Source organism: Betta splendens, chromosome 7, assembly GCF_900634795.4.
Source record: "Betta splendens chromosome 7, fBetSpl5.4, whole genome shotgun sequence".
Lineage (NCBI taxonomy): Eukaryota > Metazoa > Chordata > Actinopteri > Anabantiformes > Osphronemidae > Betta > Betta splendens.
The window spans coordinates 13675242-13694064 of NC_040887.2; the positions used below are offsets into that span (position 1 = coordinate 13675242).

The 18823-nt window shown below is 45.9% G+C and overlaps 1 protein-coding gene and 1 long non-coding RNA gene across 3 annotated transcripts; both read left to right on the top strand.

Annotated features, from left to right (window-relative positions):
* Positions 1-5627: 5627 nt before the first annotated feature.
* LOC129604359 (uncharacterized) lies at positions 5628-7656 on the top strand. The gene is made up of 2 exons (XR_008695167.1): positions 5628-6200; positions 6384-7656. It is a non-coding gene; the product is annotated as an uncharacterized LOC129604359 (long non-coding RNA).
* A 3158-nt stretch (positions 7657-10814) lies between these two features.
* nsfl1c (NSFL1 (p97) cofactor (p47)) lies at positions 10815-18343 on the top strand. 2 transcript variants are annotated; one of them, XM_029157158.3, is made up of 10 exons: positions 10815-10964; positions 12580-12717; positions 13627-13727; positions 13951-14028; positions 15263-15428; positions 15819-15914; positions 16091-16200; positions 16434-16571; positions 16850-17020; positions 17160-18343. In XM_029157158.3, exons 1-10 carry the CDS (start codon positions 10830-10832, stop codon positions 17320-17322), a joined length of 1296 nt encoding a protein of 431 aa, XP_029012991.1. In that variant the 5' UTR covers positions 10815-10829; the 3' UTR covers positions 17323-18343. The 2 variants fall into 2 exon arrangements, with proteins under 2 accessions (XP_029012991.1, XP_055366366.1); XM_055510391.1 differs by having other exon boundaries at positions 10919-11052.
* Positions 18344-18823: the final 480 nt, after the last annotated feature.

Genomic DNA, 18823 nt, shown 5'->3' on the forward strand with positions numbered 1-18823 from the left:
GCGTAGGTGGGCGGGAGTGGTGCGTTATGGTGCAGAGGCGCGGGCGTGAGTGGATGCTGCCGTTGCTGCTTGGTTCATCGGGGTCCGTGGAGACGCCTCTGAGTGCTTACAATGCGCCGTGAGCGCGCGGTTGTTCACGCAGCACACGTCTGTCGTTGGTTGTGAGTTACGTACGCTGTGAGGCTGAGTTGCAGGTGGGAAAAGAGGGGAGGGTATTTTCTACCAAAGTGCATGACATCAACTTTAAAGGCTTTAAAGGGGTTAAAATGTGATTTTAGGGTTGTGTGTGTGTGTGTGTGTGTGTGTGTGTGTGTGTGTGTGTGTGTGTGTGTGTGTGTGTGTGTGTGTGTGTGTGTGTGTGTGTGCATGTGTGCGTGCATGTGTGCGTGTGTGTGTGTGTGTGTGTGTGTGTGGTGTGCGTGTGTGTGCGTGTGTGCACGTGTGTGCACGTGTGTGTGGACATACATGAAGCAACTATGGCAAATTTGTTTGTGTGCAAAAACATAAACAAAAAACTCTTGAGTCCTTGGGAACATGTTGGTGCTGAAGTGTGCCACAGTAGCAGCTTGGAGCTTGAGAAACGCGGCACCCTGAGGCCCATAATTCAGCATGTGTCCATTAAGCCCCAGACTTGCGTGTCGAACTTATGAAATATGTAAACAGCAACTCTGTAAGCAGTTTTGTCGTAAACTTGCCCTTCTATGTGTGTGTGTGTGTGTGTGTGTGTGATGACAGTTGTGGATGTGTGCACGAGGGCGCGTGTGTGTGTGTGTGTGTGTGTGTGTGTGTGTGTGTGTGTGTGTGTGTGTGTGTGTGTGTGTATGAATTATAGAGAGGCGCTGGCTTTGTGAGCTCATGCAGCAGCTGTAACTGCAGCTGATGAACACGCTTTAGGTCGACTGGGCAGAGTGTTTACATTCTCGGGCTTGACTGTACATGCAGCCCGGGCGAAACGCTCATATAGTTATTAATACACAGCCCATCCCCTCAGAAGCTGCTGATGCGCCCGTGAGCAGCATTTGGAGAGAAACCCAATATGCAAAAGTCATATCGTCGCTTCTAATTGTGAAAATACGAATGAGAGTCAGATTTCGCTCATTAACTAATGTGGTTTTTATGTGGAATGTGCTGCTGGTGGTGGTGGTGGTGGTGGTGGGGGGCGAGTGTGTAGCCATTAGTGTGGTTCTCCCAAATAGCCTTGTGTGGCTGAGGAGATCAAAAGGGAGAGAAGAAGGAAAATTCTGGTGGGGGTTCATGGAAGAATTCACACGTGAGACTTAGACTCGAAATAGACGGGTTAACGAAAACGGCCTGGAAGGAGGTTAACGTTGGAGCTGATGCGTAAAAAGAGTGGAAGATGAAGGCGCTGCATTTAGAGGGAGGTGGCGTGAGGGTGGTCGAGCCTGGGCTCCATCTACAGACGGGACGCGTTTGAATCAGCTGTCGTAGCTTTTGCGCTCCTTTAGATGCACCTAAACGAGTAGACGACCTAAAATATTCATCGCATTACTTGTTTAACGTGTTTGCAAGATTTATCACACTGCCGAACAAATGGGGTTGATGGGAGTGAGGCTGTGGGGGAACCGTGAGAGGCGCTTACACATCTGGAACGGCTCCATGGATCATAGAGCAGCATCTGCTCCCATCCACACGGCGTCTGTGCCGTGGATCCCTCAGCAAGACAACGCCAAAGCAGGCTGCACGGCCAAAGTAGCTACACGCTACACAACGCTACACAAAAGAGAGGAAGGAGTCACTGTCCAGTAGTGGAGATGCTTCTGCTCCAGGCGTTGAGTCTGAGTACGGTGAGAATAAGCTGAGAAAATCAAAACATAGACTCACGTGCAAGGAATCTGTCTGCTCACGCTTAACATGTGGGGGAGGGTGTGTGTGTGTAATGTACATCACATGCCGCTGCTAGTGTGTGTGTGTGTGTGTCTGTGCAGCACATGTGAGCAGAGCGAAAAGGAGGCCAGGTAAGAGAGAGCGAGTGCAGATGCAGAGAAGATGCAGCTTCTAATGGCATCAAACGACCGGCGTGTGAGTGGAGAGGGGCCCGCTCCGCTTTGAAGCGGGACGCGACCAGTGTTCTGGCTGAGAGACGAGACCCAGTTTCAGCTCCGGGCCGTCGCTTCAAATGCAGCCGTGTAAAACTGCAGGACGGCAGTTTTACGGGCGGCACCGAGGCGTCGACGTGTTTAAGGACTTTTTGAATGAGTGCATAGAAATAATGGCACATGTGCATATTTATCCCGTGGGAGCGAGATGAGGCGTTCAAGTTCGTCTCTGCAGATGCAGGACATTGTTACATTAATGTTAAAGAGAAAACAATTACTTGCTGAAATGTTCCATCAAGTCTGAATCATATCTTTTACATTTTGCTTTTCCAAATCACACAATTGGTTGTAATCTTTAACTGTGGACAGAGCTGCGTCCAGGCTTTGTGCTAAGCCGATCAAGCCCTGGCTCCGTCCCTACAGGTATCATGAACGCTCAGCCTCCTCCTCTCCGCTGGATGCTGCCCTCTGGGTCAGACCCTAAGGTCCATGTACGTTTAGAACTTTTATAAAGAAGTTGAAGAGCAGTAATGTTACAAGTAATGCCCCTTTGAGGGACTTTTTGTGTTTGTGTTTCCCTATAGATAAGAACAGAGCTAATACAAACAGCTCAGTCTATTAATATCATCGCCGGTTCGTTTAATCCAGAAAAATGATGTCATTTATCCATTTTAAGCCATCAGTAGTGGGGCCTGTTGTTTTGGATTTAAAGCGGGGTCTTCTGTACTGAGCTCAGAGGCTTCAGTGTGATGACCTATAATTCTGAGATGGGGGCACTACTGGGATTAGGGGAATGGCTAGTAAACTTCTTTCATTGCGTGTTGGATGCAGGAGGCCATGGCGTGAGAGGAGGCACGGGTTGAGAAGATGAAGAGCGTGGAGGGCGGTAAATTGGTGTGGAGGAAGTATTTAAAGGAATATTAGAAACATAGAGCAGCTGCATTTCTAGTAATGCAGATCTATGATTGTTAGATACGAGCTTTCTGCTGGACTTTGAACGCGCCATGGAACAAAAAAGATAAACAGTTTCCTGGTTGAGCGGAGAAAGAGATGGAGGCAGATTATGATAAACTGTTGTTGACTCCAGGCTTACAGCTGGTTGATTGTTCATCTGTCTGTTTTGCCCACAGACTATTGGACACGCGAGCAATCCTCTTACATGTAGCCGGACCTGCAGCCGTCTAATCCTGCGCCTCTTATTGCTATTCAGCCCCACACGTTTGTGGAGCACTGACGGTTTGTCATTGATTGGAACCGTTTACTGTCAAACGAAGCCCGGAGAGTTTTAAACAGCTCTGATCAATACTCATGAAGATTTCCCACAGCAGCACCTGAGCCTGCTCCATGTACTGTTTGTTAGTTAATCCCAGAAGAAGGTGGGAAAGTTTTAGTGGGTAGAGTTTATTTTAGTGAGATAGACATGCTTTGTTTGGGGCCTTTTTTTATTGTTTTCAGACTCAGATTTTTCTTTTGCTTCTTTTGTCTCACAACTCAAGTCGTTGCCAAGCTCAACTAATCAATCACTTCTGGCTTCGCAGCTCACACACAGACATGACAGCATAATATCACACTTCGTAAAAGTGCAGGTACTCATTTAAGCTTTGCGCTTGGAGGAACTGGATCGTTTTCTGTGTTTTGATTGTTTTCGTGCCACAAAGCCCTGTCGATCGCCCACACTGCCCTTTATTTCCAGCCCCTTGGTGGAAAAAGCTGTTTTAGGGGTCTGTCGCTAGTAAAACCGATCACCACACCTCTGTGCGGAAGCGCGTACGACCTTATAGGGGTCAAAGGTCACGGGTCCAGTATCAAGCTTGTTGTTTGGCTAAAGCTAGCATCTAACGGTACGCTAACCTGTTTACCGTCCACATAGGCAGTAAACGAACTACAACACAAATCGTGCTTGGACGAGATTGGCTAAAGTATCAAAATGTGACATAAGGAGCGAGTCTGGTTCACAGACATGAAGCTCGGCTGGCTGCAGCTGCAGTAACAGTGTTATGGTCAGACATATGGAGTGGAGTTGACTGACATGCAGTGTAATAAGCAAATGTGTTAGCACTCTCCTAATTACAGCTCCAGCTGACGTGGAGCAACATTGCTATTCATTAAAAGACGCGCTCGAGTGTAATGTGGAACCTGGGAGTGGACCCTGAAGGCAACAGCTGTGCCCCGTGTTGACGCTGCCGCTCTGACGCCGCCCGTGACTCACCAGCGTTCCTCTGCCGGTGTGTTCTGGCCTCCCGTGAATCATCCGCGAGCTTTCCCCACGTTTTCCGGCTCATCCAAGGTTGCAAACAGGCAGGAGAAATCCGCACCAAAGGTGTGAGCGCGGTGACGTAGGAGCGCTGAGGAGTTTCCAGGATTCTGGATTCATCAAACTGGTTTCATCTGGCAGTACTCACCTAAAGATCCAGGAGAGATCTAGAGATAATTGCTCAGGCTGCGGCGAGTTGGTGAGAACACTGGTGATGAAAGTAAACACACTTAACAGCCCACAGAGTCTGGACCCGAGGCTTTTAGATTAAGTGGGAAAGAACATTTAGAGGCACAAGGGACAACGATGCCTGATATAACTGAATGTAAAATACAAATATATATAGGGTTTCTGCTAAAGAAGGATCAATAACTCAGGTTTTGGTTAAATCGAAGTGGAGTCTGCTAAACTCACAAAAAGTGAAACGTCTGTTCTTTCTTCTTTTCAAGATGCTCTTCGTAACTTTTCCTTCGTTCTCTTGTTTGCCAGTCATTGCTATTCATGCACTGCAAAGTAACCTGAGGTCGAACAGAGGGAAGGTGTGGAATTTCACCGAGAGCGTCTGTGTGTTTGTGTGTGTGTGTGTGTGTGTGCGTGCGTGCGTGCGTGCGTGCGTGCGTGCGTGCGTGTGTGTGTGTGCGTGCGTGTGGACCTATTTGATGGTCACCTCCAGGCGAAGGACAGCTAATATCACAGTGCGCTGGTTTCTGTTCCCGCTCAGGCTCTAATGTGTGTTAATGTGTGTTATTGTCCCCCGTCATGTCGTCACCCCCTCGACACCGCGGGGCCTTGTTCTCGCTGCTGCCATTATCGCGTTCCCATGTCACAGGTATGTGAGTCGTCTTATCTGCTTACAGTGTCAAATTTATTCTTTTGGCTCTGTTAATGGCTCACAGTCCTGAAAAAAAGCTAAAGGGCAGTTTCTTTTTCATGAACTGAGCTTATAGTGCATCTGCAGCACCTACTTAGGAAGCAGCGATTGACTGGTGTGACCTATTAAAGACGTATAAGGTGACACAAGCAGTATCATAGTCTAAGTGACACACGCGCTGAAGCTGGATATTTCTGCTCTGTGCTTCACCCCCAGCTTTCACTTTTCATCGTATCAGCCTAAGTGAGCTGTCAGCTCCTCTACGACTGCCCCGCTTTAAAAGGTTTGGTTTGATCAAATGCTCCGACAAACGGGCTGCAGCGACCCGGGTCCCTGCGGCCGCCGCCGCCGTGACGTCAGAGCCCTTCAAAGGAGCCGACGTTCAGTCCACACGTATGCACACGCACATCACCAGGGCCCCCGGGCGAAAGGGAGTGCATCTGTCTCATCACACACACACACACACACACACACACACACACACACACACACACACACACACACACACACACACACACACACACACACACACACACACACACACACACGCTTGAGCAACTCCTGAACTTCTAGGTTCCTCCCTGTCAATATTCCCTGCGCTTGCTTTTTTTCAACTTCTCATTTTCAGATGCCTCTCAGTCTGATTAACCCGCATGGACGTCACTCTTTCCTAATCAAGCATGTGGAAGTTTATGGTGCAACCCGCGAGCTGCAGAGTTGTGACATTCCAGCTGCTGGCAGGTTTAACTGTGTGTGTGATGCCTTTGTTCATGAAGCTAACCTGCTTGAAACATCAAGACAAAACAACAGAACGATGCAGAAGCAGCACTGATTTGCTCTGAACCACAAACTTGTGGTGTGTGTCACAGTTTGACCCGACGCAGACGCTGAGCTGTTGCCCGTTTCATCTCAATGATGAGTTAATCCGCGTATCCTGAGACGTTGCCGTCTGCCTGACCCTGTTATGCAACATTACTCCACACTCCTCATGTTCAGAGCAAGGATCTGCAAAGCCGACGTGAGACTGATCGCATTAAGACATTTACATTTCTGTTTCAGTCGTACTCAGAAACATAATATAGGCTGCAGGAAAAATGGTTAAGGACTCGCGAGACATTAAATTAAAAATTTATACTTGAGTGAGCTCTTGGCTGAATACACTGAATATTTAATAAACAGTCTGACTTTTCTTTTTACACAGGGACCCGTTTGTTGCCCTCACTACTGTATGTGGAACAGGAAGCCACTCTCCACTACTTCCTGTCTGATAACGCAGATGCCAGAAAGAGCAGGAGGAAACCGCACCAGGAGAAATGGGGAGGTTGGAAAATCGAGTTGGGCACTGGGTGATAAAACTAAAACCTCAGTGAAGCTGCCACAGGGATGCATTATTCAGTCAGTCTGGATGACGTGGAGACTAACTTTGAGCTGCTGTGCAAATCAGATAATACAAAGAGAGTACGCGTGTCTGCGGAGATAACGGGGAGGAAGGGGTGAGGGACAGCTTGGGAGCAAAGCAGTGAAAGAGGCCCAGACAGCAGGATAAACACAGAGAGATAGCGCGGCAGCAACTGTGTCACAAGATCCAAGGACTTGTTTTGTCTTTGTGGGAATCAGAGGAAGGAGGAGGAGCTGCACGTGTGAGCGGCAGGCGGTGATGGAGGCTGCTGCTGCTGCTGCTGCTGCTGCTGCTGCTGCACCATGCGAGGTGGAGGGACTCCAGGGAAGATGAACCTCCCCAAAAAGCCCTTTCATGTGCGATGGGCGCTGCACCTCTGCCTCTGCCTCCTCCTTATCTCCACACACAGGCCTGGTATCAGTTTCCCTGCGCTGGCTGACTCCGTAACCGACACCCGCCGTCTGCCTGCTGCCCTTCCCTGTCGGACCATCACCATCACAGTGGGAAAGTTATTCATCAACAACAGCAACTATTTAAACTCGATAAAAGTCATGTGACATCTGTGAGATGATGCATGTTGGCATGAGGCACAGTTTTATGGTCTCGCAGTCACTTCAGACACAACAGGCTTATTTACTTTGACCTTATCTTGAAGCTGGAAGGTGCCGTCGGAGCCTCCAGAAGCAGCCTCAGTCTCCAGCAGAGCAGACGTCTCCCTCTGAGGTCCCCACTGGTAACGGCACTGTATCAGATTCCCATTCAAGCGGCACAGACACTATGATAGACCACCGTGTCAGTGTGGGAGGCCTCGGGCAGTGTTGATGCTGCTCTGAAGCAGTCCGTTCAGCGACTGGATGGATTTCTGTGAAATCTGCTACCTGGAAATGAATCACACGTTTTTCAAAAGGTCGGGTTTGTTCTCCAACGCAGCGTTCCACCGCACACGGATTCACCCACCGGACTCTTCTCCCCTCCTCTGTCTGGTGTCATGATACTTCATTTGATGCTTCATCTTTTAGCACTGAACTGCAAGTCACAGACCAAACTGGCTGAATAAATGACTACACAGACGGTTCCCCTGCAGCTGCTCAGGTATTAATTGAGTTTGTTGTTCTGCTGACGTATTCATCAGCAAGGACAGTGATTTGTAAAGCATCTGTTTAATCCTGATAATCTCTCTCTGTCTGTCCAACTCGGTGCCTTGTCTCTTTGTCTCTTTCATTCTCTCTCTCACTCTGTCTTTTTTCTGTGTGCAGCAATTCAGTGTTAGTGTCTTACGTAAGTGCTGGGCACAGAAGCAGAGAAAATAAGCCTTTGAAAACATCACGACTGAACCAGAAATCTTCTCACAAAAACTATGCAACAGAAAGACTCAATGAATAGGAAATGTATCTAAGTTAACACTAAGAGGCAACATTTGTGTTGAGGATAAAACCAGTATTTGGCTCATCAGCATTCTGCTTTAGAAACTGCCACAAACACAGAAATATTGTGTGCTAACATGTCCAGACGTTTCCCAGGAGCCCGTTCAAATCTCCAAAACAAAGACATATTCACATTTGCACTCGCCCGGCGCTGCTTCCCCTCCCCCAGCACGAGCGCCTCTACTGTACACCACCTCAGACACTAAAGGCTGCCAAATGTCAGCCGGGATCTGGGGCAGCCTCCTCGCAGGCACGGCGCACACGCAGCCAGATGAGGTCCCGCATCTCATGCATCATGTGGTAACCACGGTGACCCCCGGTCTCGCTCCGTCACAACCAATGAGTGGGCTGCGAAGCTGCAGAGGGAGGGTTGTCCGCGAGGCATTTAGTGGAATGTCATGTGGTAATGCCCCAAACGGAGTGTGTACGTGTGTGAGAGGGGGCCTTGGAGGCCGTCTGGATGCTGTGGCGTGGCAGTAAAGCACACACAAAGAGGCAGGAGTTGTCTAATGTCTGTTTACGGGCCGCTTTTATCTGCATCTGATTTAGGCTGAGCAGCCATTAGCAGCAGCACAGAGGTCTCTGCTGCTCTAATCACACGGCCTCATTGACTCCTTTTATGTTAAAGCGTGGATGCGCTGAGCATTGTGGGGTGTTTAAATGAACACACGTGGCTTTTGACACGTCCACGCACTCTGCACAGTTGTACTGAAGCGTCAACCTTGTTAAAGATGACTTTTAAAATGTTGCTACAAGCCAATTAAGCACCGGCGATTATTTTAATGACTAATTATTACACAGATACCTCAACTGACATTATGGAACACGGCAAATCGTTGTGCGTTCAGTTAAAACTGGCGAGTGAAGGGCGGGTGCTTGACCCCGGGTGACCCAGAGCGGAAGAGCAGCAAAATGCATGAATCAAAAAGAGGAAATATCGGTAGGAAAAAGGAGAAAGGAAGAGACCAAGGTGGGAAACTGAAGGAAGAGCTAGAGGGAAAGAGGGGGAGGCGGACTGTCTGTCGCAGTAAATCTCTCTGTGATGGAGGAGGGACAGGATGGCCGTGTCCAGATTTACGGCTGCCTGCTGGGCTAATAAGAGAATGGACTGGAGCCTCTTCAAACGCCTCTGTCACAGCGTTGCCTGCAGCCAATTCAGGATCAACCTCACCGCCGGTATATGACGAGCTCACACTCTCCGATGTATGCGACACTATGTAGACCGTTTAATCCAGTGTCTTTCAATGTGGCCATAATCTGGTCATATGTAGGTCAGCGGCTCCAGTCTGGTCCCTGCAGACCCGGTTCTGCCAATCGTATCAGATGATTGTCTGCTGCCATGGAGATAAAAAAAAAGGGGAGCTGGCTGTGGTTTGAGTTTGAGGAGACAGAGCGCACGTGCGGAGAAGCACCTATTGCAGGCAAGCGTGCAAAACTAATAGGTGAACTTAGAGTATAATGGCTGCAGATAATAAGCCTCTTCCTCCTTCCTGCTTCCTGTTGATACCGGGCTGTTTTCTTTTCATCGCGCTGCATGCCTGGCTGAAGCAAAGCGGAGGGAACTGGAGATGATCCCGTCTGGATACGCGCCCTGCGCGGCTCAAGGAGAGCCGTGATGGCGGCCGTATGAGGTGTCTCCGGCAGAAGAAAATAGATCCGAGCCTGTCATTTACTGACATTCACTCACGTGACCTGTAACAGACTGTGAGAACCAGGACGTGGTGAATCATAAGGTTGGTTCCTGTCTGACATTCCACACGTTTAACCCATTAGACAGTGATGTAAGGTACACCGCGGCAGCATTATGTCAGCCAGACACCAATAGGCCTGTCAGTTGGGTGTGGGAACAAAGGCTCGCTGTGACAGTGGCCCTCAGGGCAGCCATTGTTGGAGCTCAATCCACCTGGACCTCGTGGAGGGTATCTGTTCGTTCTCCCGAAGGCAAACGTCCATGTATTAGGTTAAGAATGTACAAGTGGCTCAGAAAACCGACCAATAGTGATGATATAGATACAGCAAAAATAATTATGCCTAAATCTTCCGGCTCTTTGACAGCACATAGAAAGGGTGTATAGTAATAGCCCGTCTCTACACAGGCAGCGGTTTGTGAATCCGCTGACCTTTAGCTCGGCAGTGAACACGCGCCTTTGACCCCGGAGGCAGCGGCGTCACCATTAGTCCCTGCCTGCAGGAGATTTACGGCTCTGCGTGGCTCATCCGCATCCAAGAGAGGACGAGGAAGCGGATGAGAACGAGTCGCAATGAGGGAGTTAAATGCACACGATGAGGGTGAAGGAACTGCACACCTTCAGCCTCACATATCATATAAACAAGACATCAGAGTTCTGCTCCTGACTGCGCTTAGGTCAAAAGGTTTAGCGTCCTCCCACAAGCAACAGGCTGCGACGGGTCGGGAACAGAGCCACCGTTCACCGAGCTGTGGTTCCCCTCACGCGAGGCGCCGCTGCCCGAGGAGGCGAGAAGCACGGGTTCCTTTCACCACTCGTGGGAATGTGATTTAGAGTCACAGGGGAGGCTGGTCCTCATCGACCTCCAGCTGCTTCACCTTTACTGGTTGTTGACCTCTTTGCAGGTAGCTCAAGGTGAAAGGACCGTTTCTCCTCTGTGTCCAAACAGGAGCATTTCCTAATAACGAGGTCTGAAAAACTAAAAAATGACATGTGTGCGGTTTAACAGATTTGAGGAAATATGTTTATTTCATAAGCCAGGAATCTTCCTTTTGTCTTAAAGGTCTCTCTCTCTCCCAGTGACTTTCACCCACGTTTCACTGACGGTGCTCCTGGCGCCGGTCCTTCATTGGGTAATGGTTTGTGACACGTCTCAGGGCCTCAGACGCTTCCCTCTTACTTCTGCTGACACGTCCATGTCCGCTGTCTTTGTTAACGATACACTGCTGGTAACGCTACACCGCTTCCAGTCTCAGGGGACGGCAAACCATGTACGTACACGTCCGTCGATACACTCGCGCCTTCAGGGATTCCCGAAGTCCACGCTGGCGGCTGTCAGGCTGTGTTTCCTCTAGCGCTGTACGTTTCTTGTTTCTTTGTTATTTTCCTTACACATTAAATATTCGATTTTTAAACATCTTTTTGTTTTTGTCGTCTTTGTCGTCTTTGTCGCTTTCTCGGTCTTGCCTTGTATCTATCTGCTGTTGCCTCATCAGGCCCCCGAAGCTAAAAACATCCAAAGGGGAAACAATGTAAAATCACAGCTGCTCGGCCCTTTTCTGTGTAACCCACTGTATTTTTCTATTTCAGCTTGATCTTTTTGGTTCACGGGGGGAGCGATGGGGCTGCGCGTCGCGGGGTGAAGTGACGACGCTGTTTTCTCACTTCGCTACATATTAATTGGCATTGAAAATCAAACAGCCAACAGTGAATGCATTAAAACCCCATCAACCCTTTCCCTCCAGGAACAATTAACATGCTCCCAATCTGTCGAGTGCTTATGGCTTTATGCCGTCGGTCCAGGCCGCCATCAGACACCTTATCTTCAGCACAAAGGTGTCCCCCATGGGAATTCTTCCCTCCATCTGTTTATCAGACTGAAATCAGAGGCACATTTTTACTGGAGCAGTTTTGTCAGAGGTGAGCCGTCTCGCACTTCAGTCAGCATCTGTTTCACGGTGGACGTGCAGAAGGAGACTAAACCAGAGATAGAAGCTTTAAAGTGTCATAAGATGCAGATTATGATCTGATGGCTGTGTTCGAAGCTCCGCGGTCTAACAACAAGGCTTCTAATCTTGATGAATCAGGATGGGATCAGATTATCGAAGCAACGCGAGAGGCTTAACAATGTTTATGAGGAGCTCATAGATCAGACACGAGTAACCAGGCAGAAGTCAGACACAGATAACAGAACCATCAGCAACTAACATTGCTAAACTAAGTAAATACTAAAGTAGTTTTCCCCAAAACAGCATCCAGTGTAAAGAGGCAAGTCTGTGATGCTGGTCATGAAAACAACAGGGCAAATCCATTTCTCAGAATAGCCAATGAAAAGAAAAGATTAAGATGGACAAAAAGAAAAGCGACCAACGACTGCCATCCAGCGACTGTGTTGTGCTGCTGTGAAGGATAATAAGGATATTTTTGCTTTGATGTTTTTGATGTGCCTTTAACTTTAAGGAAATAGTAAAATAGTAAGGAAACAGCATAAATTACACATCTATTTCGATCATAGATTAATTGTCATGAAATGGTTGTAATAATCAGCAGCAAATCATTTTTTAACTATTTTTACACTAATTACGATCTCCAAACTAAAATATTTATGAATATATAGTAGACCATCTTCTGTGCCCTTGTGAAATTTGTGCATACAATGACACCTGGTGGTCCGCGCAATATTAAACTTTTCGAAAATTATTTTTATATAAACAATTGTGGATAATTTGAATCAAAAGAATCATGTAGTTTATTTTAAAACATATAGTCTTTGCTCTAAGTCACGCAGCAGCCAAATGGTTGCTTCCTATTTATTTATTAGTCGCTGTCGCTGAGGTGCCTGTTTGGATCGAGATAGGAACCATCGTTCGCTGCTTGTTTCTGCAGGTGGAGGCGGACGAGTCGGTGAAGGAGCAAATCAAAATGGCGAGCCAAGAGGAGTCAGTGAGGGAGTTCGTCGCTGTTACTGATGTGGATGAGGAGAGGGCTCGGTTTTTCCTGGAGTCCGCTGGTTGGAATCTGCAGGTGTGTCTCTGTGTTCCCCGCGGATTGAGACGAAGCGTACGACGAGAAATGAAAGGGGAAAAGCGGGAACGTGATATGTGTCACACGCATAGCTCGCCGGCTAACGTTAGCCTGTGTTGCCGGTAATTTGTGCAAGTCACCGTTTGACAATGGCAATGCTTTCTGTCTCTAACAAAGCCCTTGTTGTGTTGATGCTTAACGGACACAATGGTGGTTGTATGAATCCACTTTGATGCTTTGTCATTATTAAGGAGGTTGACAATAAAGTTTTGGCTAACGCTAGTCTGTTTTGAGTCCATTGAGCAGTGCTAGCTTGCCTTAGCGTGTAGCTAATGCCCCATTAACTAATGCTGGTTAGTGACGCAAATAAGAGATAATCTAGCAAAGAGCACAATTTAGAGTAAGTGAACCTTTGATCAAGTGGATTGTATAGTTCGTGATCAGTAAAAGTGCCCGAATGCGACCTCCAACAGCAGGGTCCAATTCAAGAGAAGATGAAACTGAATGAATGTGACTTTATGGTAGTAGTGTTTTTAATCATGCGCAGTTAACAGTCGAGAAACATGAACTGCACCCATTAACTGGGAAAGCGTTAGATACTTGAATGCCTGTTTAACAAGTTTTGAGAGTTGACTGGGTAATTGGATAAGGCGAAGTTGAAATAGGTATACGGAAACAATATTGGTACGGATGAAACAGGGTTTCAAAGTATGGGTTAGTGATCTGGTTAAAAGTTTAAATAAAACTGCTTCTAAATAATTGCAGTCAGTATACTGTCAGATTGCCCACAGGTAGTTTATATTAAGACCAGGATGAAGACGTTTGTGAATGTAAACAGGTTTCAAGTCTCTTCATCTCCTCCCAGGCTTGGGATCTAATGCTGCCCTGTTTTGCTCTGCCTCCTGTTAGCTTGCTCTTGCCAGTTTCTTTGAGGATGGAGCTGACGATGAAATTGTGACGCTTCCTCAACATGAGGGAGGTTCTTCAGTGTCCCGCTCTACAGGTTCAAGGTTAGTCAATATTTTGGCACTACTTTTTAAAATATTACATTATCTAATTATTTTATCAATGCTTATTATATTCTTCTAACTGTACAGTTTTGAAAAACACCAGGCCACTCTTCTTCTTAGAAGTTATAGCTACATCAGTAAAAGAACTTTGACTTATGGTATAGATTTTGTTTATCATCTCTGTCTCTCTGTCTCTCTCTACATATACTTTTTATAATATCAGCACTCAGCCCAGAGTGACCTCCTTCAGGGATTTGATGCATGAAGCAGAGGAGGAGAGTGATGAGGAGGAAGGCCAAAGGTGAGTTTAATGCCTGTTGTTGTCTGCTGTCTTATCTTTTAAACGTGACAGAAATAATGTCAACTGGGATGTATTTAAGAGCCATTTATATTTGTTTATTACAGCGCTCCTGAAGGGTTTTGTCATAATCTTATATTGTTGTGACAATTGCCCAAGGCAACTTGTTTAACATGCACATTGCCACAGTTTTTGGATGCTAGAAAGTAACACCCAGTGGATGTGAGTCCAGAATGCACCAAACTATTTTTGGTCTCACCTCATCCACAGTGTGCTACTCTCTATTCTGCAGCATCAACAGATTCTGCTGCTGGGGCAGTGCAGCAGGATTGATTTAAGTCTGTATGACAATGCTAATGGCCCTTTAGACGGAAAAATAAACACGAGTGTTGGACTAAACTGGAATAGATTAGTATATAGATATTTGCATTTTACCCTGGGTCAGCCTTGTACTGCCTGATGGCTTCATATTTAATATTTACATGTGACTGATTTGCTGTTTATTAAAAACAGCAATAAAGCAGAAATGTGTTGAGTAAATTTTAAATGCTCTATATTGTAAATGCAAAGTGTAAGCCCTTTTTGTGTGCAGTATTTGCTTCTCCCTCTAAGTGCCAGTGTTGCCTTTCATGTATTACAATTAATTCGCTCTCTGGTTATTATTGTACAGCAGTTCATTGCAGCAGCCTCTAACACTCACCCTAGCTTGGATTGTATTTCCCAAATCTAACTGACTAGTCTATTCATATGCAGTGTTTGCACAGCAGTGTAGAAAAAAAATGTGGGCAGCATTATTTAACTTAGAAGTTCACTTGGTCTCACTTTGTTATAGCTCTGTAGACAGTAAACTAACAGTTAGCTTTTTAATCTCTGAAAACACCTTGCAAAGTACTTATTTTCAATCTCACTAGCACATTGGGGAGGAACACTTTACTCATCTATCAGATCTTTTTACACTTTATTTCCAAAGGCTTAATTTTTTGTTAGTGTCTTCATTCTCACAAAGTCTATGACGCTATTTCCATTATTTAGCCATTTCAGTAGTTATGTCCTCTACCTGTTTTATTATGTGACAATGTGTGCACATTGGATTATTTTACAATACACAATCGAATTATAAAAATAAGGACAGAGGAATAGGAATACTTCCTTGATATTGTTTAATGATATGAGTATAAGTTTGCTGTGGAGGTTTTCCTTACCATCTTTTATTAAGAGCACTTTGTTCTCACCTTAGGTTTTTTGCTGGGGGTTCTGAGCGCAGTGGACAGCAGATCGTTGGACCTCCTAAGAAGAAGAGCTCCAATGAAGTTGTGGAAGATCTGTTCAAAGGAGCTCGGGAACATGGAGCTGTGCCATTGGACCGGACTGGGAAAGGGCCAGGAGAGCCCAGCAAAGCTAGGGTAAAGTGACCTTTGTGCAAACAATGGAAATATGTCACCAGTAGCTTTTATTTATTACATTTTTTTAACAAGCTAAACATTTAATGCATAATGTGTGCTTTATATTTAATATGGAGGAATGTCTTCATCCATCATTCTAGTTGGTAATGCCAGAGTAGTACAGTGACACCTTAGCAGAAGGCAAACATGCCTCCTATCAGTGGTTAACATAACAAACAGGCAATTAACGCTGTGAAAAATACTCATCAACGTTGCCCACAAAAATTGTGAATGTAATACAATTTACAACTGCTAAAATGACAAAAATGCAGCCATGTAATAACATGACAGCAGTGAAATATGCTGAATGAGAAATGTGTCATCTTCATTGTTGTCTCTTGTCATCATCAGGCTTTCCATGGTGGTGGTTACAGATTGGGAGCTGCTCCTGAGGAGGAGTCAGCTTATGTGGCAGGAGAGCGGCATGGGTCCAATAGCCAGCAGGATGTGAGTAATATTCCCGACTGGGTCCTGTTTTTTTTCCTCCTCGGGCTATTTCCCGCCTACTGGCCATTCTTTTGTGGATGGTTCTATTGTATTTTAATATCGATGGTTTGGTGGTTTTATAAAACCAGATTAAGACGTCACAATAGAACATGAGTGTGTGTTTGTATATTTCTTAGGTTCATGTGGTGCTTAAACTGTGGAAGACGGGTTTCAGTCTGGATAATGGTGAACTTAGAAACTACAATGATCCTGGAAATGCTAACTTCCTTGAGGCTATCAGAAGAGGGTAAGCGTATTGTTTCTATTTACACTAAAGGTAAAGTTGGTTATCTGTCATGATGTCATCACTGTACTGGAGTGCCATCTGCCGAAATGTCACATTTTGCTTGTTGGGGAAAACACCAAGGTCACAATCACAGCAAATCAGCAAAACATGTTTCAGTGATTAAAATGCAGTATTTTTCCAAAACTGCTAGGTTGTAATGTGATAAATCTTTCCTCTTGCTCATTACCCCGCAGGGAGATTCCTCTGGAGCTGAGGCAGCGGTCCAGAGGAGGCCAGGTAAATCTGGATATGGAGGACCACAGAGATGAGGACTTCATCAAACCCAAGATGGCGTTTAAGGCCTTTGAAGGCGAAGGACAGAAGTTGGGAAGGTGAGCTTGATAAGAACTGCCAAACCAAACGGTCATTGTTTTGTTTCTGTTTCATTTTACAGTAAAGTCTTTGAGTTCACAAAGCATCAAATTCCAGAAGTAAAGGCTGGAAAACCAGTTTTACCTGCTCCATAGGGGAAATAATCGTCTTTAGCCTAGAGTTTTGTACTGTCTGCATGTGATCATTTTAAATTAAGCAATACAGACAATGAATGAATTCGATGCCCAATGTCTGTCTATCTGTCAGAGTAAAAAGCCTTTTTTCATTCCTTCTCTAGTGCTACCCCAGAGCTAGTTTCAGCTCCAGCTACATCCCAGCAGGACCAGGCTGCCAACGAGGCGCAAGCTAGCGCCTCCGTGACCCTTGACAATTCCCAACCCACAACTAACATTCAGATCCGCCTGGCCGATGGAAGCAGGCTTGTCCAAAAGTTCAACAATACCCACAGGTGATTAATTAGCTCAATTTAGTTTTGGATTTAAATCAAAAAAATCTGTTAATGTCTGCTGATGTCTACAGATGGGACCTAGGACATGTTGTGGAAATGTAAACAAAATAAATTTCCTGCTTTGATGTGTTGCCTTCAGGGTGTCAGACCTCCGTCAGTTTGTGGTGGCGGCGCGGCCTGCAATGGCTGCCAGAGAGTTTGCTCTCATGACCACCTTCCCCAATAAGGAGCTGTCTGATGAGAGCCAGACACTGCAGCAGGCCAACCTCCTCAACGCCGTCATCGTGCAGCAGTTAAAGTGAGGACGATGGGGATGAGGTGATTCCCTCCTGGTGGCATGGCCAAGCGACCATGTGAAACCTGTTGCCCCCTTCTGAGGGAGGAGAACACACGGACTTAAAGATGGACTTCTGATTTGTGATTTTTGTTTTTCTATAGTGAAACATAACATTGTGCTCCCTAGACGCCCCCACTCTCCCCCTCCACCCCTCTGTGGTGTGTGGTGGGCAGCAGTGAATGGAAACTAAAAATCTTTGAAAATGGAACCGATTTCATGTGTAAGCTGTGGGAAAGCTGCAGAGACTGTTGTGTTGTGGAGGGTTTAACCCGAATACACATGATCAGTCCAGCTTTCCAAAGAGCAGTTTGGTGGCAGAGATGTTGACTAAACCTGGCTCTGTTTTTCATTAACAAGTCCCCGCTTTTACTTTTCCATTCACCCTAATCTGGCATTCAGCTATGATCGCGTGCTGCTCGGGTCCTAGATCAAAAGCAGATCCAGTTTGTTTTCTGCCCGGCAGCACGCACCCACACCACATGATGAATAGTAGTCTCAATCAGTTCAAAGTACATGGTGGCAGTGAGGTGTTTGTACAAGTTTCCACTTCTCCTCTTATGTTGTTGTTGGAGAGAGGTGTGACACCATAACCAAACACGAGGCTTTTTCTCTCCTTGAAACCAACCTATGCCAGTAGCCTTACGTTCCTTCCTTCACCTCCACAGCGACGCCTGTTCCCTTTGTTAAGATAAAAGATGGAGTTATTTTTTTAAAACTGCATTTTGGTTCCTCTGCTTCCTTTTTTCCTTTACAGGTTTTAGGATTGTGTGAGTTACACAGTGGCATTTTGGTATTGTGTAACCCTTCAGCTACACTTTGCTTTATTATGAGACCAGTGGTTGAACACAAGAACATATAGATTGTAAACACCAGTTTGTGATTGTGGAAGCTGAAATCTATGACACACTGACATCTTCTATGCATCCTGGGATAAATATTTGGACCTCTGGCAAAATAAATTCATTTTATGGTTGATGTATAAAGAACCCGTTGTTTTGTTTTTATCCTTGCCCTTTGAAACTGGCAGAAGATTTGTACGCTATGTGCAAAGAAAACCTTAATCAGGAAGTGGTTGTAAAGATGGTCTTCCCTGAAGCGTTGAACCGGGCTGGAAAAACTGACCAGTAATTATCATGTCTGTATTACAGTAATCATCAGACAACTGACACTTTCTACAAAATAAAATGATGGGAAGGGTCACATTTCCTCATTGTGGCTACTGGGTCCAAATTTGCACCTACATACTCACCAAATATTTAGTTTTGATGAGTTCACTGCTTTTGTCCATTTATAGAAGGGATCTGTTGGTAAATTCTGGCTGATTTGTGGAGATCTGCATTAATTATGGTGGTAAAATTAGTTATTTAATGGAAGAGCAAACTAATATTCTCAAATTAAGTTTGTAGCAGCTTTTACTATCTTACCGTACTGGATCTTTGAGACTATATAACGTATAGTACAGTATT